Source organism: Pleurodeles waltl, chromosome 9 (assembly GCF_031143425.1).
Source record: "Pleurodeles waltl isolate 20211129_DDA chromosome 9, aPleWal1.hap1.20221129, whole genome shotgun sequence".
NCBI classification, from domain to species: domain Eukaryota; kingdom Metazoa; phylum Chordata; class Amphibia; order Caudata; family Salamandridae; genus Pleurodeles; species Pleurodeles waltl.
Genome location: NC_090448.1, coordinates 881,975,316 through 882,002,297, shown reverse-complemented (window position 1 = coordinate 882,002,297; position 26,982 = coordinate 881,975,316). Strand labels below are relative to the sequence as shown.

Here is a 26,982-nt window from a genome sequence, read left to right as displayed (position 1 = left end):
AGTGTCACCATGTGAAAGTAATCTGATTTGATGTAGATATTTAATGTTCTGAGATCTAATATAGGTCTTAGAGTTTTGTCTTTTTTGGGTATGAGAAAGTACAGTGAGTAGATTCCTCTTCCTCTCTGATGAATTGGTACTAACTCTATTGCATCTTTTTGCAACAACGCCTGAACTTCTAGTTGTAGAAGATCTATGTGTTGTTTTGACATGGTGTGTGTTTTCGGTGGGACATTTGGAGGGAATTCTAGAAATTCTATGCAATAACCATGTTGGATAATGGCTAGGACCCACGTGTCTGTTGTTATTTCCTCCCAGTTTTTGTAGAACTTGGTTAGTCTCCCCCCCCCCTCCAACCCCCCCCCCCCCCCCCCCCACTGGTGTTGTGTGTTGGGGATTTGTGACATGTAAGTCACTGTTTGTTTTGTGGAGTTTTGGGACTTTGGAACTTCCCTCTATTCTTTGGGAATTGTCCCCCTCTATATTGTCCCCGAAAAGTTCCCTGCTGGTATTGGCTCTGATAAGTGGGCCTTGTTTGTGAGGTTGTGGGTTCAGTGGTTTGTCCTCGAAACCCCCCTCGAAATTGTGATCTTCGAAATGTGCCTCTGCTCTGTAGGGAGTAGAGTGCGCCCATGGCTTTGGCTGTATCAGTGTCTTTTTTAAGTTTCTCGATAGCAGTGTCCACCTCCGGCCCAAACAACTGCTGTCCGTTAAATGGCATATTCAGCACGGCTTGTTGTATTTCCGGCTTGAATCCAGATGTACGCAGCCATTGCATGTCTCCTTATTGTTACTGCTGTATTGACAGTCCTAGCAGCTGTGTCTGCTGCATCCATTGCTGACCGTATCTGATTGTTCGAGATGCACTGTCTGTAGGAAGTTGGCTCTGTATGTGCTATTTCAAAGTAAGGAATAGCATGCACAGAGTCCAAGGGTTCCCCTTAGAGGTAAAATAGTGGTAAAAATAGATAATACTAATGCTCTATTTTGTGGTAGTGTGGTCGAGCAGTAGGCTTATCCAAGGAGTAGTGTTAAGCATTTGTTGTACATACACATAGACAATAAATGAGGTACACACACTCAGAGACAAATCCAGCCAATAGGTTTTTATATAGAAAAATATCTTTTCTTAGTTTATTTTAAGAACCACAGGTTCAAATTCTACATGTAATAGCTCATTCGAAAGGTATTGCAGGTAAGTATTTTAGGAACTTCAAATCATCAAAATTGCATGTATACTTTTCAAGTTATTCACAAATAGCTGTTTTAAAAGTGGACACTTAGTGCAATTTTCACAGTTCCTAGGGGAGGTAAGTATTTGTTAGTTTTACCAGGTAAGTAAGACACTTACAGGGTTCAGTTCTTGGTCCAAGGTAGCCCACCGTTGGGGGTTCAGAGCAACCCCAAAGTCACCACACCAGCAGCTCAGGGCCGGTCAGGTGCAGAGTTCAAAGTGGTGCCCAAAACACATAGGCTAGAATGGAGAGAAGGGGGTGCCCCGGTTCCGGTCTGCTTGCAGGTAAGTACCCGCGTCTTCGGAGGGCAGACCAGGGGGGTTTTGTAGGGCACCGGGGGGGACACAAGTCCACACAGAAATTTCACCCTCAGCGGCGCGGGGGCGGCCGGGTGCAGTGTAGAAACAAGCGTCGGGTTTGTAATGGAAGTCAATGGGAGATCTAGGGATCTCTTCAGCGCTGCAGGCAGGCAAGGGGGGGGTTCCTCGGGGAAACCTCCACTTGGTCAAGGGAGAGGGACTCCTGGGGGTCACTCCTCCAGTGAAAGTCCGGTCCTTCAGGTCCTGGGGGCTGCGGGTGCAGGGTCTCTCCCAGGTGTCGGGACTTTGGATTCAAGGAGTCGCGGTCAGGGGAAGCCTCGGGATTCCCTCTGCAGGCGGCGCTGTGGGGGCTCAGGGGGGACAGGTTTTGGTACTCACAGTATCAGAGTAGTCCTGGGGTCCCTCCTGAGGCGTCGGATCTCCACCAGCCGAGTCGGGGTCGCCGGGTGCAGTGTTGCAAGTCTCACGCTTCTTGCGGGGAGCTTGCAGGGTTCTTTAAAGCTGCTGGAAACAAAGTTGCAGCTTTTCTTGGAGCAGGTCCGCTGTCCTCGGGAGTTTCTTGTCTTTTCGAAGCAGGGGCAGTCCTCCGAGGATGTCGAGGTCGCTGGTCCCTTCGGAAGGCGTCGCTGGAGCAGGATCTTTGGAAGGCAGGAGACAGGCCGGTGAGTTTCTGGAGCCAAGGCAGTTGTCGTCTTCTGGTCTTCCTCTGCAGGGGTTTTTCAGCTAGGCAGTCCTTCTTCTTGTAGTTGCAGGAATCTAATTTTCTAGGGTTCAGGGTAGCCCTTAAATACCAAATTTAAGGGCGTGTTTAGGTCTGGGGGGTTAGTAGCCAATGGCTACTAGCCCTGAGGGTGGGTACACCCTCTTTGTGCCTCCTCCCAAGGGGAGGGGGTCACAATCCTAACCCTATTGGGGGAATCCTCCATCTGCAAGATGGAGGATTTCTAAAAGTTAGAGTCACTTCAGCTCAGGACACCTTAGGGGCTGTCCTGACTGGCCAGTGACTCCTCCTTGTTTTTCTCATTATTTTCTCCGGCCTTGCCGCCAAAAGTGGGGCCTGGCCGGAGGGGGCGGGCAACTCCACTAGCTGGAGTGTCCTGCTGGGTTGGCACAAAGGAGGTGAGCCTTTGAGGCTCACCGCCAGGTGTGACAATTCCTGCCTGGGAGAGGTGTTAGCATCTCCACCCAGTGCAGGCTTTGTTACTGGCCTCAGAGTGACAAAGGCACTCTCCCCATGGGGCCAGCAACATGTCTCGGTTTGTGGCAGGCTGCTAAAACTAGTCAGCCTACACAGATAGTCGGTTAAGTTTCAGGGGGCACCTCTAAGGTGCCCTCTGGGGTGTATTTTACAATAAGATGTACACTGGCATCAGTGTGCATTTATTGTGCTGAGAAGTTTGATACCAAACTTCCCAGTTTTCAGTGTAGCCATTATGGTGCTGTGGAGTTCGTGTAAAACAGACTCCCAGACCATATACTCTTATGGCTACCCTGCACTTACAATGTCTAAGGTTTTGCTTAGACACTGTAGGGGCACAGTGCTCATGCACTGGTACCCTCACCTATGGTATAGTGCACCCTGCCTTAGGGCTGTAAGGCCTGCTAGAGGGGTGTCTTACCTATACTGCATAGGCAGTGAGAGGCTGGCATGGCACCCTGAGGGGAGTGCCATGTCGACTTACTCATTTTGTTCTCACCAGCACACACAGGCTTGTAAGCAGTGTGTCTGTGCTGAGTGAGGGGTCTCTAGGGTGGCATAAGACATGCTGCAGCCCTTAGAGACCTTTCTTGGCATCAGGGCCCTTGGTACTAGAAGTACCAGTTACAAGGGACTTATCTGAATGCCAGGGTGTGCCAATTGTGGATACAATGGTACATTTTAGGTGAAGGAACACTGGTGCTGGGGCCTGGTTAGCAGGGTCCCAGCACACTTCTCAGTCAAGTCAGCATCAGTATCAGGCAAAAAGTGGGGGGTAACTGCAACAGGGAGCCATTTCTTTACACAAGCCCCCCCCAGCCTACAGGCCAGGAGACTCAGCCCAAGCTGGGAGAGTCTTCCTAGTCTGTCAGGCGAGGAAGAGTAGGAGAAATAGGCTGGTTAGTTGCAGGGCCTACTCTGCCTTACATCCTTCTGTTCAGGTCATTCCCTTTGGGGAACTGACCCACTTCCACAGTGATAGGACCTAGTCTGAATTGCCTCTTGTCTGCCTCTTCAATGTCTCCACCCATTCTTTCTATTTTGGTCTTAGAGGTGTCCACCTCTGCTAACCTTATCTTGGCCAGGGTCACCCCTAGCTTACCCAGAGAGGTTACCCAGAGCTGGAGTAACCCCACCATGACCAATAGGGTCAGGGGGCCTAACTTGCTATTTGGCATGGGGTCAGACCACCATGCTAAGGATAGTGCAGCCATAAAGGCTAACACCCAGCAGAGGCCACTGACAGCTGTCAGTGCCCAGAACCACACCTTTAGCTCTTCACCTAAAAGGGAAGGGGCTAAGTTACAGGCTTCTTTGGGTTCAGGTTGCCTGTCTGCTGTATTAGAGTGGGGGGTTACCACATCTTGTAGTAAACACCCTTCTTCCACTCTTTCTTCTGTTAGCTGAGGAGCCACCCACTCAGGTTTAACAGTTGCCTGACTAGCCAGGACTTCTTGTGGGTCAGGTTGGACTTTATCAGGGCCATTTTTTGAGTTCTCCCCTACTGGAGCAGAATCTCCTTGGCTTGCTGTAACCTTGGCTAAAGGTTGTCCACCCTTCCTACTCTGTTTTCTTTTCTTCTTCTTCTGGGGTCTGCTTGCATTTACTGCAGAGGCAGGACTTCCAGAATCCTTGGGAGAGGACTGGCACTGGACCAGTTCCTCTCTTGGGCTCTGACTAACCTCTGGGTAGTCATTTCCAAGGAGACAATCAAGGGGGAGGTCTGTACTGACTACTACCCTTCTCCAGCTAAGAGTGCCACCCACTTCTATGGGTACTAAAGCCACAGGCCTCTTAGTGACCCTGTCTAGGCTAACTCTTACCCTGGCAGTCTCACCTGGGATGTACTGGTTTGAGAGCACCAGCCTGTCATGCACAATAGTGTGACTGGCACAAGTGTCTCTCAGGGCAGTGGTTGGGATTCCATTCACCAGTAGGTGGTGGAAGTGTCTACTTCCCTCTGGAATCTCCAACTCACCTGTTGGGCCCTGTTTCCAGTTGAAGGCTAGGAAGACCTCCTCATCTGAGGAGTCATCTCCCATGGCTACACTGGTTACCCCTGGAATTTTGTTCTGGGGTTTGTTTTTGGGACAAGAAGTGTCCTTGGTGTGGTGCCCAGACTGTTTACAGTTGTGGCACCATGCCTTAGTGGCATCCCAGTTCTTACCCTGGTACCCACCTTTGTTTTGGGTTGTGTCTTGGGGCCCACCCACCTGTTCTGGTTTTTGGGGGCCTACAGAGGACTCTTTTTCTTTGTTTCTAGTGTCACCCACTTTCTCCTGGGGAGTTTTTGTAACCCCTTTCTTTTGGTCACCCCCAGTGGAAGTTTTGGTTACCCTAGTCTTGACCCAGTGGTCTGCCTTCTTTCCCAATTCTTGGGGAGAAATTGGACCTAGGTCTACCAGATACTGATGCAACTTTTCATTGAAGCAGTTACTTAAAATGTGTTCTTTCATAAACAAATTATAAAGCCCAACATAGTCACACACTTCATTTCCAGTTAACCAACCATCTAGTGTTTTTACTGAGTAGTCTACAAAATCAACCCAGGTCTGGCTCGAGGATTTTTGAGCCCCCCTGAATCTAATTCTATACTCCTCAGTGGAGAATCCAAAGCCCTCAATCAGGGTACCCTTCATGAGGTCATAAGATTCTGCATCTTTTCCAGAGAGTGTGAGGAGTCTATCCCTACACTTTCCAGTGAACATTTCCCAAAGGAGAGCACCCCAGTGAGATCTGTTTACTTTTCTGGTTACACAAGCCCTCTCAAAAGCTGTGAACCATTTGGTGATGTCATCACCATCTTCATATTTTGTTACAATCCCTTTGGGGATTTTTAGGATGTCAGGAGAATCTCTGACCCTATTTAAGTTGCTGCCACCATCGATGGGACCTAGGCCCATCTCTTTTCTTTCCCTTTCTATGGCTAGGAGCTGCTTTTCCAAAGCCAATCTTTTGACCATCCTGGCTAACAGGGGGTCATCTTCACTGGAGTTATCCTCAGTGATTTCAGAGGTGTTGGTCTCTCCTGTGAGGGAACCAGCATCTCTGACTATTATTTTTGGAGTCAGGGTTTGAGGGACCCTGTTCTCCCTAGATAGGACTGGTAGGGGGGAATTTTCCTCCTGGTCACTATCCTCTTCCTCTGAGTTGCCACCCTCAGAGGGGTTGGCCTTTTCAAACTCTGCCAAAAGCTCCTGGAGCTGTATTTTGGTAGGTTTGGGGCCCATTGTTATTTTCTTTATTTTACAGAGTGACCTTAGCTCCCTCATCTTAAGATGGAGGTAAGGTGTGGTGTCGAGTTCCACCACAGTCACATCTGTGCTAGACATTTTGCTTCTAAAAGTTGGAATACTTTTTAAGAATCTACAACTGGTTCTAGAATCTAATTCAAACTTTTACAAACTTTTAAACTCTAAAAGAAATGCTAAACAGGATCTAACACAAGGCCCTAGCAGGTCTTTTAAGAATTTAGAAAACTTTTCAAATTGCAAAAATCAATTTCTAATGACAATTTTGGAATTTGTCGTGTGATCAGGTATTGGCTGAGTAGTCCAGCAAATGCAAAGTCTTGTACCCCACCGCTGATCCACCAATGTAGGAAGTTGGCTCTGTATGTGCTATTTCAAAGTAAGGAATAGCATGCACAGAGTCCAAGGGTTCCCCTTAGAGGTAAAATAGTGGTAAAAATAGATAATACTAATGCTCTATTTTGTGGTAGTGTGGTCGAGCAGTAGGCTTATCCAAGGAGTAGTGTTAAGCATTTGTTGTACATACACATAGACAATAAATGAGGTACACACACTCAGAGACAAATCCAGCCAATAGGTTTTTATATAGAAAAATATCTTTTCTTAGTTTATTTTAAGAACCACAGGTTCAAATTCTACATGTAATAGCTCATTCGAAAGGTATTGCAGGTAAGTATTTTAGGAACTTCAAATCATCAAAATTGCATGTATACTTTTCAAGTTATTCACAAATAGCTGTTTTAAAAGTGGACACTTAGTGCAATTTTCACAGTTCCTAGGGGAGGTAAGTATTTGTTAGTTTTACCAGGTAAGTAAGACACTTACAGGGTTCAGTTCTTGGTCCAAGGTAGCCCACCGTTGGGGGTTCAGAGCAACCCCAAAGTCACCACACCAGCAGCTCAGGGCCGGTCAGGTGCAGAGTTCAAAGTGGTGCCCAAAACACATAGGCTAGAATGGAGAGAAGGGGGTGCCCCGGTTCCGGTCTGCTTGCAGGTAAGTACCCGCGTCTTCGGAGGGCAGACCAGGGGGGTTTTGTAGGGCACCGGGGGGGACACAAGTCCACACAGAAATTTCACCCTCAGCGGCGCGGGGGCGGCCGGGTGCAGTGTAGAAACAAGCGTCGGGTTTGTAATGGAAGTCAATGGGAGATCTAGGGATCTCTTCAGCGCTGCAGGCAGGCAAGGGGGGGGTTCCTCGGGGAAACCTCCACTTGGTCAAGGGAGAGGGACTCCTGGGGGTCACTCCTCCAGTGAAAGTCCGGTCCTTCAGGTCCTGGGGGCTGCGGGTGCAGGGTCTCTCCCAGGTGTCGGGACTTTGGATTCAAGGAGTCGCGGTCAGGGGAAGCCTCGGGATTCCCTCTGCAGGCGGCGCTGTGGGGGCTCAGGGGGGACAGGTTTTGGTACTCACAGTATCAGAGTAGTCCTGGGGTCCCTCCTGAGGCGTCGGATCTCCACCAGCCGAGTCGGGGTCGCCGGGTGCAGTGTTGCAAGTCTCACGCTTCTTGCGGGGAGCTTGCAGGGTTCTTTAAAGCTGCTGGAAACAAAGTTGCAGCTTTTCTTGGAGCAGGTCCGCTGTCCTCGGGAGTTTCTTGTCTTTTCGAAGCAGGGGCAGTCCTCCGAGGATGTCGAGGTCGCTGGTCCCTTCGGAAGGCGTCGCTGGAGCAGGATCTTTGGAAGGCAGGAGACAGGCCGGTGAGTTTCTGGAGCCAAGGCAGTTGTCGTCTTCTGGTCTTCCTCTGCAGGGGTTTTTCAGCTAGGCAGTCCTTCTTCTTGTAGTTGCAGGAATCTAATTTTCTAGGGTTCAGGGTAGCCCTTAAATACCAAATTTAAGGGCGTGTTTAGGTCTGGGGGGTTAGTAGCCAATGGCTACTAGCCCTGAGGGTGGGTACACCCTCTTTGTGCCTCCTCCCAAGGGGAGGGGGTCACAATCCTAACCCTATTGGGGGAATCCTCCATCTGCAAGATGGAGGATTTCTAAAAGTTAGAGTCACTTCAGCTCAGGACACCTTAGGGGCTGTCCTGACTGGCCAGTGACTCCTCCTTGTTTTTCTCATTATTTTCTCCGGCCTTGCCGCCAAAAGTGGGGCCTGGCCGGAGGGGGCGGGCAACTCCACTAGCTGGAGTGTCCTGCTGGGTTGGCACAAAGGAGGTGAGCCTTTGAGGCTCACCGCCAGGTGTGACAATTCCTGCCTGGGAGAGGTGTTAGCATCTCCACCCAGTGCAGGCTTTGTTACTGGCCTCAGAGTGACAAAGGCACTCTCCCCATGGGGCCAGCAACATGTCTCGGTTTGTGGCAGGCTGCTAAAACTAGTCAGCCTACACAGATAGTCGGTTAAGTTTCAGGGGGCACCTCTAAGGTGCCCTCTGGGGTGTATTTTACAATAAGATGTACACTGGCATCAGTGTGCATTTATTGTGCTGAGAAGTTTGATACCAAACTTCCCAGTTTTCAGTGTAGCCATTATGGTGCTGTGGAGTTCGTGTAAAACAGACTCCCAGACCATATACTCTTATGGCTACCCTGCACTTACAATGTCTAAGGTTTTGCTTAGACACTGTAGGGGCACAGTGCTCATGCACTGGTACCCTCACCTATGGTATAGTGCACCCTGCCTTAGGGCTGTAAGGCCTGCTAGAGGGGTGTCTTACCTATACTGCATAGGCAGTGAGAGGCTGGCATGGCACCCTGAGGGGAGTGCCATGTCGACTTACTCATTTTGTTCTCACCAGCACACACAGGCTTGTAAGCAGTGTGTCTGTGCTGAGTGAGGGGTCTCTAGGGTGGCATAAGACATGCTGCAGCCCTTAGAGACCTTTCTTGGCATCAGGGCCCTTGGTACTAGAAGTACCAGTTACAAGGGACTTATCTGAATGCCAGGGTGTGCCAATTGTGGATACAATGGTACATTTTAGGTGAAGGAACACTGGTGCTGGGGCCTGGTTAGCAGGGTCCCAGCACACTTCTCAGTCAAGTCAGCATCAGTATCAGGCAAAAAGTGGGGGGTAACTGCAACAGGGAGCCATTTCTTTACACTGTCCTTCCTCTACCACTTGTTGCGCTCTTTTTTGAAACTCCTTGGGCAAATGTTCTATAAAATGTTGCATTTCGTCCCATTGAGCCCTGTCATATCTCGCCAACAAGGCTTGTGAATTGGCAATGCGCCATTGGTTGGCTGCTTGTGCTGCCACTCTTTTCCCAGCTGCATCAAACTTACGACTCTCCTTGTCTGGAGGTGGTGCGTCTCCTGAGGTGTGTGAGTTTGCCCTCTTGCGTGCTGCACCTACTACCACAGAGTCTGGTGTTAACTGTTGTGTGATGTACACAGGGTCTGTTGGTGGCGGTTTATATTTTTTCTCCACCCTTGGAGTTATTGCCCTTCCTTTGACAGGCTCTTCAAACACTTGTTTGGAGTGTTTTAGCATTCCAGGTAGCATGGGGAGGCTCTGATACTGGCTATGTGTGGACGATAGTGTGTTAAATAGAAAGTCGTCTTCAATTGGCTCTGTATGCAGGCTAACATTATGAAACGCCGCTGCCCTTGACACCACCTGTGTGTAGGCTGTAGAGTCCTCAGGTGGTGACGGTCTGGTTGGATAACAGTCGGGACTGTTATCTGACACTGGCGCATCATAAAGATCCCACGCGTCTGGATCATCCTGACTCATCCCTGTATGAGTTGGGGATTGCATCATTGGTGGAGTGGCTACCGGTGATGGCTGTGGAAAGCATTGTGGAGATGGTGGCGGGGTTACTTGTTTAGCCACCTTTGCCTGTGGCTGCTTGTCTTTCTCTTGGAAGGCAAGTTTTCGTTTCATCCGAATAGGAGGGAGAGTACTGATCTTCCCTGTTTCTTTTTGGATGTGGAGCCTTCTTTGTGTGTAATCCTGCTCCATTGACTCTAGTTCCTGTCCAAATCTATGTGTTTGCATTTGTGAGGACAGGCCTTGTTCCTCTGTGTAGGAACTTGTTTTTGGTTCCGAGACCGGATGTTTCGGTACCGAAACCTTTTCGGCTGCCTTTTTCGGCTCCGACGCCACTTTTTAGCTCTTCGGCGTCGTGATCTCTTGGTGCCGACTTGCCTTGGTGCCACTCTCTCGGTGCCGAGATTGCTCTTACCCAGTGTCTCGGGGTCGAGTCTGCTCTGTGCCGGTATCTCGACCGGAGTCGGATGACTTCGACACATGCATGCCCTTTTTCGGTGCCGATGCTCGGTCACCTATTTTTCGGGTTAAGCCATGGCCTGCCGGCGGTGGCGTCCCCTGGGCTTTTATGGTCTTTGCGTGAGTTTTGTGTATCGACGTCATACTCACGGTTTTCGGCGTCTGTTCAGGTTCGACCTCTTCCGAGTCCGAATCCTCGATGGAGAAGGCTTCCTCTTCTTCTTCCATCTTTTTTTGTCCTGTCGGCACCGACGCCATCTGTAGTCTTCTTGCTCTTCGGTCCCTTAAAGTCTTTCTGGACCGAAATGCTCGACAGGCCTCACAAGTATCCTCCTTGTGTTCTGGAGACAGACACAAATTACAGACCAGATGCTGATCTGTATACGGATACTTGTTGTGGCATTCGGGGCAGAAGCGGAATGGGGTCCGTTCCATTAGCCGTGAAGACGCACGTGGTCAGGCCGACCAGGCCCCGCCGGGGTTTCGAAAACCCCGAAGGGCCAACGGAGCTCTTCCAAATTCGGTGTCGATCTGTTGTAACTAACCCGATACCGAACGCAAACAATACCGTCAAATTTTCCGAGATTTTCACTAACTTTCCGAACCGAAGTGCGGAGCAAAAAGGAACACGTCCGAACCCGATGGCGGAAAGAAAACAATCTAAGATGGAGTCTACGCCCATGCGCAATGGAGCCGAAAGGGGAGGAGTCCCTCAATCTTGTGACTCGAAAAGACTTCTTCGAAGAAAAACAACTTGTAACACTCCGAGCCCAACACTAGATGGCGGGATTTGCAAAGCATGTGTATCCGCAGCTACACATGCCATCGAACATATATATATATATATATATATACTACTGTTCTTTATATGTATTTTTGTGTTTCACTTGTGCCGTTTACCAGCACGATATTCATGAGCCCCTTGTGTTCACTTACACAATTTGGCTAGTAGAATTGTGGTTGCTACTTATGGCTCTTTATTGCTGTCTAAATCATTACTGAACATTAATTTGATTATGCATACTTGCCGGTGTTAATCTTATTTCTGGAGGTCCTTTTAACATTGTGTTACGCATTACACCTGTTGAGACATTGTTGTAGATACTTATCTATAGTCGGGTCTCGACTGGTTTCCCTTTGGATCTCCCCTGTGGCAGTTTTCTTGGCTTCTAAAACAACCAAGTGTCACTCCTGGTCATCTGGTTGTGCTTCACAGGGGGAAAATCCCAGTTCAGTCCGAATTGATGAAGTGTGGGCCGAAAACATGGAGCAGGTTAGACCCACAGAAAAGGTTCCATCCTCAAAGTCAGGGGTGAAGAACCCAGTTTGTGTTGGAGGAGGTCATTACGAGGAGCAGTGAGAGCGTCGTGGATGGGCATTTCTGTAACACAAAAAGCAGACTGAGTATTGCAAACGGTCTTCTCTGTAGCTTGAAGATCTGGTCGGGTGTCGCAGCCCTTGGTTTCTGGAGCTTCGCATTGGCTGTCACTGCGGGCTGTCTTTGCTTTAGCATGTAGTGTAGTTCTGATGTTGCTGGTTGTTACTGGCTGGTTCAATGGAGCTATGTGTTGGAACTCATTGCTGGCAGCAATGTCTCGCGAGAATTGACCGTTCATGGTTGGGAAGAGCCCAAAACCTCAGGATTTCCCCTTTCTTTGCAGAGGAGTGTACTCTAATGCCAGCAAAGGGTCCAAGACCTGGGAAGGCACCTCTTTGGGTTCTGGAACTCACTCTAGCAGAGGCCAGCAGGGCTCAGGCAGGTCCAGTTGCAGCATGTCAGCTGAGAAGGAGCAGGGAGGCCTCTGGAGCTTGTTGTGTCCCTGTAGCCCAGAGCAGGCGGTCAGCCAACTGACCCTTCAAGTCTCTCAGATTAGCCTTGAATGAAGGGAGCAGGTCATGTCTAATTTCACAGAGATCAGGGCAGGCATCAAGCTGTAAAGCAGTCCTCTGGTAGAGGCAGGGCAGTCCTTTGAAGAACATGGCAGGCCTCAAGTAGCAGGGCAGTCCTCTAGGGAACAAGGCAGTCCTTGGGTCCACAGGTCCAGGAGTATACTGAAGAGTTGGTATGAGGGTCCAATATTCGTACCTGGTTGCAAATCTTTTATATGAGAGAAACTTATAGGCTCTCGCCCCATTTGGTTCTTGAAATGCATTTCCTTCCCCTACACAGGCTCCAAGAGGTCTAGACTTGTGTCAGGTTCCTTGGTGAGTGTGCTGGAGGCAGCCTTTGAAATATAAGTGGGGGAGGGAGCAGCTCTGTACCACCCATCCTGGCCGGATGCCCATTCTGCCAACACCCAGTCCCTCTTTGTCTCACTGTCTGGGAGGAGTACATAAAGGCCAACTGCCAACTATTCAGTCATGTCACCAAGAACCCAGGTTCCAGACACATAGGACCAGGACAAGAAAATGCCAACTTTTTAAAGGTGGCATTTTCAAAGTTAGAACTTAAAATCGACTATCATTAAAGAGGTTTTTAAATTACAATTCTTTTTGCGTTTAAACATAATATTTCTACCTATTCCCAAAATGAAATCCAGACAGCAGGAGGGGAGGAAGACAAAATGTGGGGAAGACCACACCGAAGGTTGTCAGGTCCAACAACGCCGATCAAGGGGAGGCTGGTGCAGGTTCTCTCAGACATCACAACCGCTGTGAGGCAACAAACAGGATGAAATGGGATCTCTCCCACCTTTGGAGTTGGCTAGAGCATCATGGCATTTTCCACACTGTAAGGCATCTGGAGGGATATTTAAACGCCTGGGTGGACATGCCCAGCTGGCAGCTGTGGAAGTATGTGAATCAACAGTGGCATCTTTTTACCACTATCTAGAACTCACAGTATCAAAGTTTTTGTGCGTTTGAGTTCCCACTATGTCTAGAATGGAACACTGCACTCCTGTACGTCTTCCCGCCTCTGCCTCTCCTGCCCTTAGTTCTGAAAAAGATCAGGACTGCCAAGGCTCAAGTCATCTTAGTGGCTCTAAATTGGGCCAGGAGAGTGTAGTGCCCAGAATTTGTTGACATGAGCATCTGCCCTTCACTCCTGCTACCACTTTGGGAGGATCTTCTGCCACAGCAGCAGAGCAGGGTCCGTCACCCAAATCTGTGTAACCTACACCTTCATGTTTGGAGGTGGAGTGGCTGCAGTTCATTGTTATTCATCTGCCACCTGAATTTGTGGATGTTATCCTTGCTGCCAGGCATCCTCCCTCTAAGTCCATTTATGACAGGGGCTGAGATAAATTTACAGGCCATACTGTCAGAAGTTGTACTGTTTTTACCTAAGATAAGGCCTGTATTTGGCACTGTTAAAAGGTATTTGTCAGCTCTTTTGACCTCTCTGCTTGTCCAGGATCAACCACATGTTGTGATGCAGTTTATTAAAGGGTTGCAACACATTCCCTTCCAAACCATTTGTGAAGCTTGTGGTGGACCCTTAGAACCACTGCACAGCTGCTCATTGCATCTTCTAGCTTTAAAGACAGCTAGTCATATCAGTGAACTTTAGGCACCATATTTACTCCCTTTGACGTAGACAATCTATCACTCTTCCAGCTTTCTTTGCCCTCCTCATCCCTCAAAAGAGAAAGAGAGACTGCATCAGTTGGACCCCGAGAAGGCCCTAAGCTTTTACATTGAACATACCAAGAACCACTGGGTGGACGATCAGCTCTTTGGGGGTCATCCAAGGCAAAGAAAAAGAAGGCTGTGCAGAAGTGGACTCTGTAGAGGTGGATAGTGTGTTACATTAAGAGCTGCCATGCACTGTCTAAATGCAATCTCTGGAAAGACAGAGAGACAATTCCACAATGGCTAAAGTTAGGAACACAGCATTGGCATGCAGAGCACCTGTCCTTGATATCTACCAGGCTGCACTGTGGGTGTTGATGACCACATTCACAAGGCACTACTTCCTTGACCATCAGGTCTGATAGAAAGACCTTTTGCCCTCTCGCTGCTGCTGAGCTTCTTGGTCTACGTCTACTCCATAGAGACTCTTGGAAGGTACTGCTTTGGCGTCCGTTCTAAAAGTGAGGAATCTGTGGTTAGGAGTATTTACCAGCTGAACAAGTTACTTTCCATCTGGTAAAGCTCTTTCTGGTGGATACTTTTTATTACTGCAGGTTCTTCCCTGCTCTCCCTGTTCTGTGGAGTGGCATCTTTTTCCATTGGAAAGGTCCCAAGATTGTGATCAGCGCAGTTGTACCACCAATTTGTTTTATGCTTTGAGACTGAGGGAACTCAGAGTCACGCAAGAAGCTGACATCAGGAGGCAGGATCAGCACATACATATAGATTTGCTCTTACATTTCTGGACTGGTACAGAGCTTGTGCGGAGCTCCCCTGGCACCACCTAGTGGTGCTGGAGTATTGCTGAAAAAGCTTTGGGAGCCAGTCTGAAGTCTAGGGGAATATTCTAAAGGTGAGGAATCGCCCGTTACATGAAGTATCCACTGAAAAGAGTTACCCAAAGTTAAGTAACTTGTTCTTAGGTGCTCATGTAGAATTTGATATAAGATGTCAGAGACGTATGCTAAAAATCACAGCAGGAGCCAACACCATGAGATGAAGTTCTTTTACCATTATACTATAATGTAGATAAAGGCAGAATACCTTTGGAAGTTATTCTTTCCCAGTTGAATGCATTGCTGGGAGGTCCTGCAGTGTCTTTCTACATCAAGAAGCTGCAAAGTACTGCTGCAAGCCTCCAGTAGTGCACACTAATTGATGGCCTCTCTGTGTTTGCTGAAGTTTTTAGATGTTGTAGATTTAACTAATGAGGTCAAGGAGTGCCAGCCTGTGAGGTATAATAATCTGAAAGCTACATTAGCCAACTGTCTGCAGAGGATCTGTTTTTGTGAAGGAAAACAGGCTTACTGTGTAACAGTGAGCTTGCATACTTTTTCCAAGAGGACCTGGACTTTCCAGAGGATCTGGACTGATAGGGGTTCGTTCTTGTAGAGGTTTCAGAAAAACGGTTGTAATTTGGTCCCAGTGGAATTAGGGTGTGCATAGTGTCGTTGAGTGGACAAATCTGGTCTCATGTATGTGGAATTGTGGAGCAGTTGGTTGTGTCATTGTGTTATAGGCAGAATGTGCAGTGCTGAGTGTAGGGGCAATATTATGCTTGGTGTTTTTCCTGAGTCTTAGCCAGTCTTGGTCTGCAGCAGGTGTGGTTAAGGGAGGTAGGTATAGAGTGTTGAGTTGGGATGCATGTGATGCTGTGGCACTAGGTCTCTGAACCTTGCAGTGGGGTGGGATACAGGGGTTCATGTGCCCTTCTCTACTGCATTGCAATGAACGTTTTAGTGTGATTTGGAATTTAGGGATGTGGTGTTTGTTCAAGAGTTCTGTGAGTGATTTGTGTGGCTGTTCTAAATTTTAAATTGGCAGATGCTTAATTTCCACAGAATGTGGGGCTTCCTTGTTATGCTACCAAGTGGATAGGAAGTCATCTTTGACGGGGAAAAAAACAAAACAAAAAACAGAAGATGGACTAAAATATCCACTATCAGCCATTCATTACTATTGGGGATTGAGACTACAAAAATAAATAGAAAGAGACAGCTGTCGCCTTGTGTTTTTGATTCGACCCACCTCATTATTTTTTCCTCTTCTAGCTACGAAAAAGAGTGAAACTTGAAGGGAAGGACCTGGAGGAGTATCAGGAACAAGAGAAGATCAAGAAAGAAGCAGCTAAAAAGTTAGAACAGTCTAAAGAGTAAGTGTACCTGCTAGATATTGTTATGAAATGTATTGGTAGGCTAATAGTAGCCTAACATTACAGCTGTCATCAACTGGCCCTTTTAAAGTCTTGCCTACCAGGCAGCACAAGTTGTATGTGGGAATGGCGTAATTGTGAACTTGCAGTGGGCTTAGAGCACGCTCGTTGCTTACCATCGATTCGCTCTCATTTTCTTGCTTTTTATTTAATGGCTTTCCTTGCTGTTCTTGTTTGTCCCTTGTGTGCAGCATGGCATCTTTAAAATCCTTTTGATCGGGCAACTTGTATCATTCAACTGCCCACATGTAGGGAATTACCTTTCCTCTTTTTCATTCAGTCTTACATGAGAGGCAATGTGTTTTCTAGCACTCTCCCTTGTGTGCCGTTTCTTCTCAAATTACACTGTATTGCTTCCTTTCCCTCCCAGCTTGTCTGTAAAAGCACATCAGCAGCAGGGATGTGGAATTCCTATCGAATGACGCCAGGGACATCTTGTTTGGGGTCAAGGGCAACAAGTTTTTATGTTTACTTTGTCCTTGGGACAAGTAGGCCCAACCCCCTGCAGCACAAACCCTTTGGCTGCCTGTTTACAGAGAGTTGAACTCTCTGCAGTTGAGGTAATGTGTTTCCAAAAGATAATGCTGTTCGAACTTGTATTTATGGTTCATTATTTGAAAGCCTACATTATTAGGGTGCGTGCTGTAAATAAATGTTTTAAGGTCACACTTCACTACTGACGTTGGTTCCAGTACAAAAAAACAAAAACGTGTACACACATGTTTGAAAAGTTTAGGCTAAGAGGCTAAGTATAATGCTCCCAGAATGCTCTTTGATTATATTCAAATGAAGTGTCATTTAGTAAAATGTGTTGATGCATGCTAGTATTTCCCAAAAATATTTCTAATGGAAAATCAGTGTAACCATTTTCAACACGATTATGGGAAGCATGAAAATAAACAAACACTGACAAAGCCAACTGATCTGACATATTTTTATAAGTCTTTTAGTTTCATCAATGCGTGTCTTGTTTTGACATGGCTTTTGTAACACTTTATTGTTGTGGGAGCTACCAGGCCCTCAACATTGTAACAAACATTGGCAAACCCCCCCCAAAAAGTTTTTGAACTCTTAAAGCACGCGTTGCCACCAGCGGCATAACAAAGGCCCCGCAGCCGCCCTCCAGGGGGCCCCGTCAGCACAGCACCTGCCCTGAGTGAGTCTGGAGAGGGGGCTCCTCCATGTTCTTTGCAAAGGGGCACCCTCCAGTTTCGTTACGTCACTGATTGCCACTGTAGTTCCTGACACTGAACAAAACTACTTTGTGTGGCAATATGCTCCTTGTGGAAGAGCAGAATGTGATCACTCACAGTAAAGCCAGCCGAAAGAGAGAGAAATAGAAGTTTAATAAAAACAAAATGTCTTTGTTAACACCAGACCTAATTAGGGACCAAGACCCACATGTAGGTAGCTTTTTGCATGTTGCAAACAGCGACTTTCGCTGTTTGCGACGTGCAAAAAGCACATTGCGATGCACAAACCCAGTTTTGCGATTCAGTAACCTGGTTACCGAATCACAAAACGGGTTTGCGACTCGCAATTAGTAAGGGGTGTTCCCTTCCTAATTGCAACTCGCAGTGCAATGTAGGATTGTTTTGTGACCGCAAATGCGGGTGCACACCAATCGCAGTTTGCACCCATTTCAAATGGGTGCTAACACTTTCGCAAAAGGGAAGGGATCCCTATGGGACCCCTTTCCCATTGTGAATGTCACTGTAAACATTTTTTCAGAGCAAGCAGTGGTCCTGCGGACCACTGCCGGCTCTGAAAAAATGAAACGAAAATGTTTCATTTTTCATTTTTGTTATGCATCTCGTTTTCCTTTAAGGAAAACGGGCTGCATTACAAAAAAAAACCCAAAAAACTGCTTTATTGAAAAGCAGTCACAGACATGGTGGTCTGCTGTCTCCAGCAGGCCACCATTCGTGAGGGGGTCGCAAATTGCGACCCACCTCATGAATATTCATGATGTGGGCATTTGCGAAGCCCTTGCGAATCACAGATGGTGTCAAGGACACCATCCTACATTTGGATTTGCGACTCGCAATTTGCAGGTCACAAATCTGAACCTACCTACTTGTGGCCCCAAATTCTTAAAGAAAGTCACAAAAGTGCACCCATGGTATATGTTGTACCCCTATAAAATATTTGTGAACTGTATTTTAGCGTGGGTAAATACGATGTGTAGATTTGCTCATGTGAAAATCTATTGAGCATTTGCAAGTTCATTTTCCCTCCAGCACTTTCTTCCCAACCCTGGAAGAAGTTCTAATTCTGCCATTGTCAGGAGTAAATGTCCATCCTTTCTTATTATGGGAAAATATTAGAGAGAAGCTGGTAAAAAATCTTTAAAACATGCAGGTTAGTAGGTTTGCAGACTCAAAGGCATTCCAGCCCTGGAACTATTGCTTTCTGCTTCCTCCAGCCCCAGTATGCAGATCTGCTACAGTGGGGATTGAAATTCCAAGTATTCAAGCCCTACTATGGTAGTAGCCCTGGCATAATCAGAGAGGCTATTAATTGCTGCCATAATTTGTCGCCACACTACATGGCACCAAAGGGACAAGTAGATCCTTTTACAGGACAAGTAGATTTGAGAAGCAACCTGTCCCCTGGACAAGTAGATATTTTAATAAATTCCACACCCCTGAGCAGGGATATTGTTGCTGGGTCTTGGCTGAAGAGCACACTTAAAGGATTGCCTTTGCTTTATCTCCTGCATTTTACATATTACATGAAAGCACAAGCTTTGGTACACAAAGACTTTCATAGTGCTGTGGGCGTGGGAGGGAGCTGGAAGGGTTCGGTGGAGGGCCATCTGCTGCAACAACTCAGGCGGCGTCTTAGGGCGAATATTTACTTATCATAACACTTCTTTTTCTACTGCAGAGGTCCAAATGGCTGGATCCTGGGAAGGAAAAATTAGGTCTTAGCAAGTGTTTCAGTTTATATTTGGACACTTACTTATTTTTAAATTCTGTTCAGAGTTACCGGAGTGAAAAGTATTTGAAAATGAAACCACAACATTTATAAAGATTAAAACATCAAATTCAATGTGCAGTTTCCAGATTCCATAAAATGTTTGTTTCTCCTCCAGTATTTTAAAATGTTTTTTAATATTTATAATATAATTTACAGACAAACATTGGAAAAGTCGACATCTCAACACTCGCATCATTCAGGCGAAATCTATTTGCTTTACCAATGCTTTTTTCAGTTGAGCAGCTAATCCAGGAACAGCTGTTTTTCAAGGTCCTGTTGGCCAGGCTAGCTCACTTGGTTCTGCCTTTTACTAGAGCATTCTCAGTAGTTGCAGGTGTATAGATCTGTTTCAGTGTTGAACTCTGTGGAGCACACAAGCAGGTCTCTTAAATCATTATTCATTGCTGTAGCTTCTCCAGATTGGACTAATGTTCAATATAATTGCTTGGCAGAGCATAAGAGAACCGTGAGTTGAGCAGCTTGGAATTTCCTTATGCTCAGAGCTCTTGCTCTCCGGAGTGTACAAGGGGAATTAATGCCGAAGGAGAAATAGGGCCGTCAGTTCTCCGCACGCGGCAACAGTCTGAAACAGCTGGAAACTTATCAAACCACAGTAAAAAAGTGTGTGATGGCATGTATGGCTGTAGATGCACATGCTCTGCAAAATCCTTCCATCTAGTGTTGGGTCCGGAGTTTTGCAAGTTGATTTTCTTCGAAGAAGCGTTTCGAGATACGGGATCAAGTGATCTCACTAATAATTCACATGGGCATGAAGTCCTTTGTATCTTTGGACTCTCTCTGGTTCGAAATCTTTCTTTCCATCTTCTCTTCATCGAAGTTATTGTATTTCTGTCGCGCATTCCTATCTTTGCGTTCTCTCGACTCATCGGTCCAGGCACTGACCAGGCGCCCTCCGTGGCGTCTTCGCCCGTCTCGGGCCTACCTCAATACACGACAACAACCATTAAGCTGAGCTGATGGAATGAACACCGGTTCTTTTCTGCCCTCTGTGCCACACTAAACTTCCCCGACCAACATCTGGTGTGTAACTTGTGCCTCTTCCCTGATCACCAGGAAGCTACCTGACACTCATGCAGATCCTTGCAGTAGAAGAAAACGCTTCGGGACAGAAGAGTTCATCAGCTGGAGATGGCGCACAAAACTCCGGACGACACACCGGACATCTTTGGGGAGGATTATGCCCTGGAGGAACTTAAACAAGAGGAGGTCTTCCCGGTCCAGGACTCCGACTTAAGTTGGATGTTGAAAGCCAAGAGGTAACATATGCGCAACACCTGAGTACTGTGGCCTCTCCTGCCCACCTTAAAAACTATCAAAAAGCCCCTTTGAGAGGCTGCCAGACCGCCACTACCACAAGGCCATGGCCTGATCCGAAAAATTGTTTCAGCTGCCCCACCGTCCAACTTGGCTCCGAAAATAGCCAAGACAAAGACTGCATCTTAGGCTGCAACCTGTGACACCTCTGTCCAAGACATCGCTGCCATCTCTGTTCAATCTTCGTCTTCGAGCTGACCACCTGCCACCTCCACTTCGGTGCAGAAAACCAGAAAACCAAAAACATCAAAGGAGAAAGACTCCAGTCAACCTTCAGCTACACCTTTGCCTCTGAAACCCATTTTGGAGACTAGGGACACTTGTCAGCTCTGCCTCAATATCCAGGAAGGGTACAGGGCTCATTAGTGCTTCTCCCTCTGTACCTTTTAAGAGGAAGCTGTCTTTCTAGAAGGCTTTGGACACTTCTCCACCTCCAAAGAAGACTACCAAGGAAAAGGCTACCCGCACACCTCACAAGGCTTCTCCATCTTCTCCTCCACCTTCTCCACCCCCTTAACGCCTTTCTTCTCCTCCACTTCCCTTTCCTCCTCATTTGCCTACTGCAGGAGATTATACCCTTCAGGGATCTCCTTTACTTACTGGAGAAGATTAGGGTGGGGCACAGCATGACCCAGATCCGTGGGACACATATGACCCTGACCCCATACTGACCAATGAACCAGATATGTACCCTATACACCCCTCACCACCAGAGGGCAGTACATCCTAACAGCAGCTAGTGGCAAGGGCAGCCGCTTTCCACAATTTGGAGCTGCACAGGGACCCTATCGAACAGGACTTCCTGTTCGATACCCTTACATCTACCCATAGGGATATCCGAATTCCCCCTATGTTCTCTGGGATCCTTTGTTATGCCTACTAAGTTTTCAAAGAGCCCGTCCACTCTAGGGTTATTACCTCTATAGTAGATAAGAAATATAAGCCTGTTCCCTCAGATCCACTATACATCAGGTCACAGATTGTATAGTAGCCACCACTGCATGAAAATGTGCCAATAGCCAGGGCACAGGGGACTCTCCTCCTGACAAGCAGAGTAAGAAGATAGGTGCTGCTGGCAAAAGAGTAGCTGCACAGGCAGCTAACCATTGGCATATCGCCAGAACTCAGGCCTTACTAGCTAGTTAGGACCAGGCTCACTTGAATGAAATGGAGGAGCTTCTCCATTTTCTCCTAGATGAGCACCGCAAAAGAGGGCAGCAAATTTGTTGCAGAAGGACTAACCATAACTAATTACTCAGTACACTGTGCCCCAGACGCTGCAGACACAATTAACACAAGTGTCTTGATAAGAAGGCATGCATGGCTTCGATGCTCTGGTTTCAAACCAGCGCTGCTTAGCATACCCTTTGATAAGGAGCATCTTTTCAGTCCTCAAGTGGATTTTAACTTTGAGAAACTGGAAAAAGACACGGACACAGGTGAAACCATGGGTGCTCTACAGTCTTCCACACAAAGGGGCAGTTTTCATTGCCACACATTCAGAGGTGGTTACAAATCCACATCCTCTGAAGCATCTACTTCCCAAACCAGTAAGCCTCCACACTACTATTCTATGGGTTTCAATACGGGGTCCTACAGAGGCAACACCACAAGGGCAGAAGGAAGACCACTGCCTCCCAAGGCTTTACCTCCACTGCAAAGCTTTACCTCCCCGCCCACCCCACATGTGTCAGCGGACAGCTTCAAAATTTTCATCCAGAATGGGTCAACAGCACCACAGATCAATGGGTCCTTTTCCATTATCCAACATGGTTATTGTCTGGAGCACATTACCACTCCTCCAAACATTCCCCTACACACTCTCAGACTATTCCATGAGCACCTCATCCTTCTCAAACAAAATGTTCAATCCCTTCTTCTCAAAGGAGCCATCAAGCCTGTTCACTTACAACTCCACGGATCACAGGTATTCTCTCTATGCTTCCTTTTTCCCAAAAAAGACAGCTCTCTCAGGCCTATTCTGGTCCTCAGACCATTAAACCAGTACATTCTCTCGGAACACTTTCATATGGTTACTCTGCAAGATGTTATTCCACTTCTACACAGCAACTATGATGGCCCTAGATCTAAAGGTCACCTACTTCCATGTTACCATCAACCCGGCACACCAAAAATGCCTAAGATTCGTCGTTTGTAAGGAAATGCCTCCTTGGCATGGTTGCCCCCTGACTTTTTGCCTTTGCTGATGCTATGTTTACAATTGAAAGTGTGCTGAGGCCTGCTAACCAGGCCCCAGCACCAGTGTTCTTTCCCTAACCTGTACTTTTGTATCCACAATTGGCAGACCCTGGCATCCAGATAAGTCCCTTGTAACTGGTACTTCTAGTACCAAGGGCCCTGATGCCAAGGAAGGTCTCTAAGGGCTGCAGCATGTCTTATGCCACCCTGGAGACCTCTCACTCAGCACAGACACACTGCTTGCCAGCTTGTGTGTGCTAGTGAGGACAAAACGAGTAAGTCGACATGGCACTCCCCTCAGGGTGCCATGCCAGCCTCTCACTGCCTATGCAGTATAGGTAAGACACCCCTCTAGCAGGCCTTACAGCCCTAAGGCAGGGTGCACTATACCATAGGTGAGGGTACCAGTGCATGAGCATGGTACCCCTACAGTGTCTAAACAAAACCTTAGACATTGTAAGTGCAGGGTAGCCATAAGAGTATATGGTCTGGGAGTCTATCAAACACGAACTCCACAGCACCATAATGGCTACACTGAAAACTGGGAAGTTTGGTATCAAACTTCTCAGCACAATAAATGCACACTGATGCCAGTGTACATTTTATTGCAAAATACACCCCAGAGGGCACCTTAGAGGTGCCCCCTGAAACTTAACCGACTGTCTGTGTAGGCTGACTAGTTCCAGCAGCCTGCCACACCAGAGACATGTTGCTGGCCCCATGGGGAGAGTGCCTTTGTCACTCTGAGGCCAGTAACAAAGCCTGCACTGGGTGGAGATGCTAACACCTCCCCCAGGCAGGAGCTGTAACACCTGGCGGTGAGCCTCAAAGGCTCACCCCTTTGTCACAGCCCAGCAGGGCACTCCAGCTTAGTGGAGTTGCCCGCCCCCTCCGGCCACGGCCCCCACTTTTGGCGGCAAGGCTGGAGGGAACAAAGAAAGCAACAAGGAGGAGTCACTGGCCAGTCAGGACAGCCCCTAAGGTGTCCTGAGCTGAGATGACTCTAACTTTTAGAAATCCTCCATCTTGCAGATGGAGGATTCCCCCAATAGGGTTAGGATTGTGACCCCCTCCCCTTGGGAGGAGGCACAAAGAGGGTGTACCCACCCTCAGGGCTAGTAGCCATTGGCTACTAACCCCCCAGACCTAAACACGCCCTTAAATTTAGTATTTAAGGGCTACCCTGAACCCTAGAAAATTAGATTCCTGCAACTACAAGAAGAAGGACTGCCTAGCTGAAAACCCCTGCAGAGGAAGACCAGAAGACGACAACTGCCTTGGCTCCAGAAACTCACCGGCCTGTCTCCTGCCTTCCAAAGATCCTGCTCCAGCGACGCCTTCCAAAGGGACCAGCGACCTCGACATCCTCTGAGGACTGCCCCTGCTTCGAAAAGACAAGAAACTCCCGAGGACAGCGGACCTGCTCCAAGAAAAGCTGCAACTTTGTTTCCAGCAGCTTTAAAGAACCCTGCAAGCTCCCCGCAAGAAGCGTGAGACTTGCAACACTGCACCCGGCGACCCCGACTCGGCTGGTGGCGATCCAACACCTCAGGAGGGACCCCAGGACTACTCTGAGACTGTGAGTACAAAAACCTGTCCCCCCTGAGCCCCCACAGCGCCGCCTGCAGAGGGAATCCCGAGGCTTCCCCTGACCGCGACTCTTTGAATCCTAAGTCCCGACACCTGGGAGAGACCCTGCACCCGCAGCCCCCAGGACCTGAAGGACCGGACTTTCACTGGAGGAGTGACCCCCAGGAGTCCCTCTCCCTTGACCAAGTGGAGGTTTCCCCGAGGAACCCCTCCCTTGCCTGCCTGCAGCGCTGAAGAGATCCCTAGATCTCCCATTGACTTCCATTACAAACCCGACGCTTGTTTCTACACTGCACCCGGCCGCCCCCGCGCTGCTGAGGGTGAAATTTCTGTGTGGGCTTGTGTCCCCCCCGGTGCCCTACAAAATCCCCCTGGTCTGCCCTCCGAAGACGCGGGTACTTACCTGCAAGCAGACCGGAACCGGGGCACCCCCTTCTCTCCATTCTAGCCTATGTGTTTTGGGCACCACTTTGAACTCTGCACCTGACCGGCCCTGAGCTGCTGGTGTGGTGACTTTGGGGTTGCTCTGAACCCCCGACGGTGGGCTACCTTGGACCAAGAACTAAGCCCTGTAAGTGTCTTACTTACCTGGTTAACCTAACAAATACTTACCTCCCCTAGGAACTGTGAAAATTGCACTAAGTGTCCACTTTTAAAACAGCTATTTGTGAATAACTTGAAAAGTATACATGCAATTTTGATGATTTGAAGTTCCTAAAGTACTTACCTGCAATACCTTCCGAATGAGATATTACATGTAGAATTTGAACCTGTGGTTCTTAAAATAAACTAAGAAAAGATATTTTTCTATACAAAAACCTATTGGCTGGATTTGTCTCTGAGTGTGTGTACCTCATTTATTGTCTATGTGTATGTACAACAAATGCTTAACACTACTCCTTGGATAAGCCTACTGCTCGACCACACTACCACAAAATAGAGCATTAGTATTATCTCTTTTTACCACTATTTTACCTCTAAGGGGAACCCTTGGACTCTGTGCATGCTATTCCTTACTTTGAAATAGCACATACAGAGCCAACTTCCTACATTGGTGGATCAGCGGTGGGGTACAAGACTTTGCATTTGCTGGACTACTCAGCCAATACCTGATCACACGACAAATTCCAAAATTGTCATTAGAAATTGATTTTTGCAATTTGAAAAGTTTTCTAAATTCTTAAAAGACCTGCTAGGGCCTTGTGTTAGATCCTGTTTAGCATTTCTTTTAGAGTTTAAAAGTTTGTAAAAGTTTGAATTAGATTCTAGAACCAGTTGTAGATTCTTAAAAAGTATTCCAACTTTTAGAAGCAAAATGTCTAGCACAGATGTGACTGTGGTGGAACTCGACACCACACCTTACCTCCATCTTAAGATGAGGGAGCTAAGGTCACTCTGTAAAATAAAGAAAATAACAATGGGCCCCAAACCTACCAAAATACAGCTCCAGGAGCTTTTGGCAGAGTTTGAAAAGGCCAACCCCTCTGAGGGTGGCAACTCAGAGGAAGAGGATAGTGACTTGGAGGAAAATTCCCCCCTGCCAGTCCTATCTAGGGAGGACAGGGTCCCTCCAACCCTGACTCCTAAAATAATAGTCAGAGATGCTGGTTCCCTCACAGGAGAGACCAACACCTCTGAAATCACTGAGGATAGCCCCAGTGAAGAGGACATCCAGTTAGCCAGGATGGCCAAAAGATTGGCTTTGGAAAGACAGATCCTAGCCATAGAGAGGGAAAGACAAGAGATGGGCCTAGGACCCATCAATGGTGGCAGCAACATAAATAGGGTCAGAGATTCTCCTGACATGTTGAAAATCCCTAAAGGGATTGTAACTAAATATGAAGATGGTGATGACATCACCAAATGGTTCACAGCTTTTGAGAGGGCTTGTGTAACCAGAAAAGTGAACAGATCTCACTGGGGTGCTCTCCTTTGGGAAATGTTCACAGGAAAGTGTAGGGATAGACTCCTCACACTCTCTGGACAAGATGCAGAATCTTATGACCTCATGAAGGGTACCCTGATTGAGGGCTTTGGATTCTCCACTGAGGAGTATAGGATTAGATTCAGGGGGGCTCAAAAATCCTCGAGCCAGACCTGGGTTGACTTTGTAGACTACTCAGTGAAAACACTAGATGGTTGGATTCAAGGCAGTGGTGTAAGTAATTATGATGGGCTGTACAATTTATTTGTGAAAGAACACCTGTTAAGTAATTGTTTCAATGATAAACTGCATCAGCATCTGGTAGACCTAGGACCAATTTCTCCCCAAGAATTGGGAAAGAAGGCGGACCATTGGGTCAAGACAAGGGTGTCCAAGACTTCAACAGGGGGTGACCAAAAGAAAGGGGTCACAAAGACTCCCCAGGGGAAGGGTGATGAGACAACCAAAACTAAAAATAGTAAAGAGTCTTCTACAGGCCCCCAAAAACCTGCACAGGAGGGTGGGCCCAGAGCCTCTTCACAAAACAATGGGTACAAGGGTAAAAACTTTGATCCCAAAAAGGCCTGGTGTCATAGCTGTAAACAGCATGGACACCAAACTGGAGACAAGGCCTGTCCCAAGAAAGGTTCCACTCCAAACTCCCATCCAGGTAACACTGGTATGGCTAGTCTCCAAGTGGGATCAACAGTGTGCCCAGAGCAAATCAGGGTCCACACTGAAGCTACTCTAGTTTCTGAGGGTGGGGTGGATTTAGCCACACTAGCTGTCTGGCCGCCTAACATGCAAAAATACAGACAGCAACTCTTAATTAATGGGACTAGAATAGAGGGCCTGAGGGATACAGGTGCCAGTGTCACCATGGTGACAGAGAAACTGGTTTCCCCTGGCCAATACCTGACTGGAAAAACTTACACAGTCACCAACGCTGACAATCAGAGAAAAGTACATCCCATGGCAATGGTTACTTTAGAATGGGGAGGGG

At 47.6% G+C, this 26,982-nt stretch overlaps 1 protein-coding gene across 2 annotated transcripts in view; it reads left to right on the top strand.

Annotated features, from left to right (window-relative positions):
• Positions 1–26,982, top strand: part of CPSF2 (cleavage and polyadenylation specific factor 2) — a 188,865-nt gene that overhangs the window by 80,326 nt on the left and 81,557 nt on the right. For both annotated transcript variants that reach the window (XM_069208202.1, XM_069208203.1), the window contains one exon: positions 15,789–15,889. In XM_069208202.1, the coding sequence (XP_069064303.1) occupies positions 15,789–15,889 (101 nt within the window). The remainder of the gene's footprint in view (positions 1–15,788; positions 15,890–26,982) is intronic.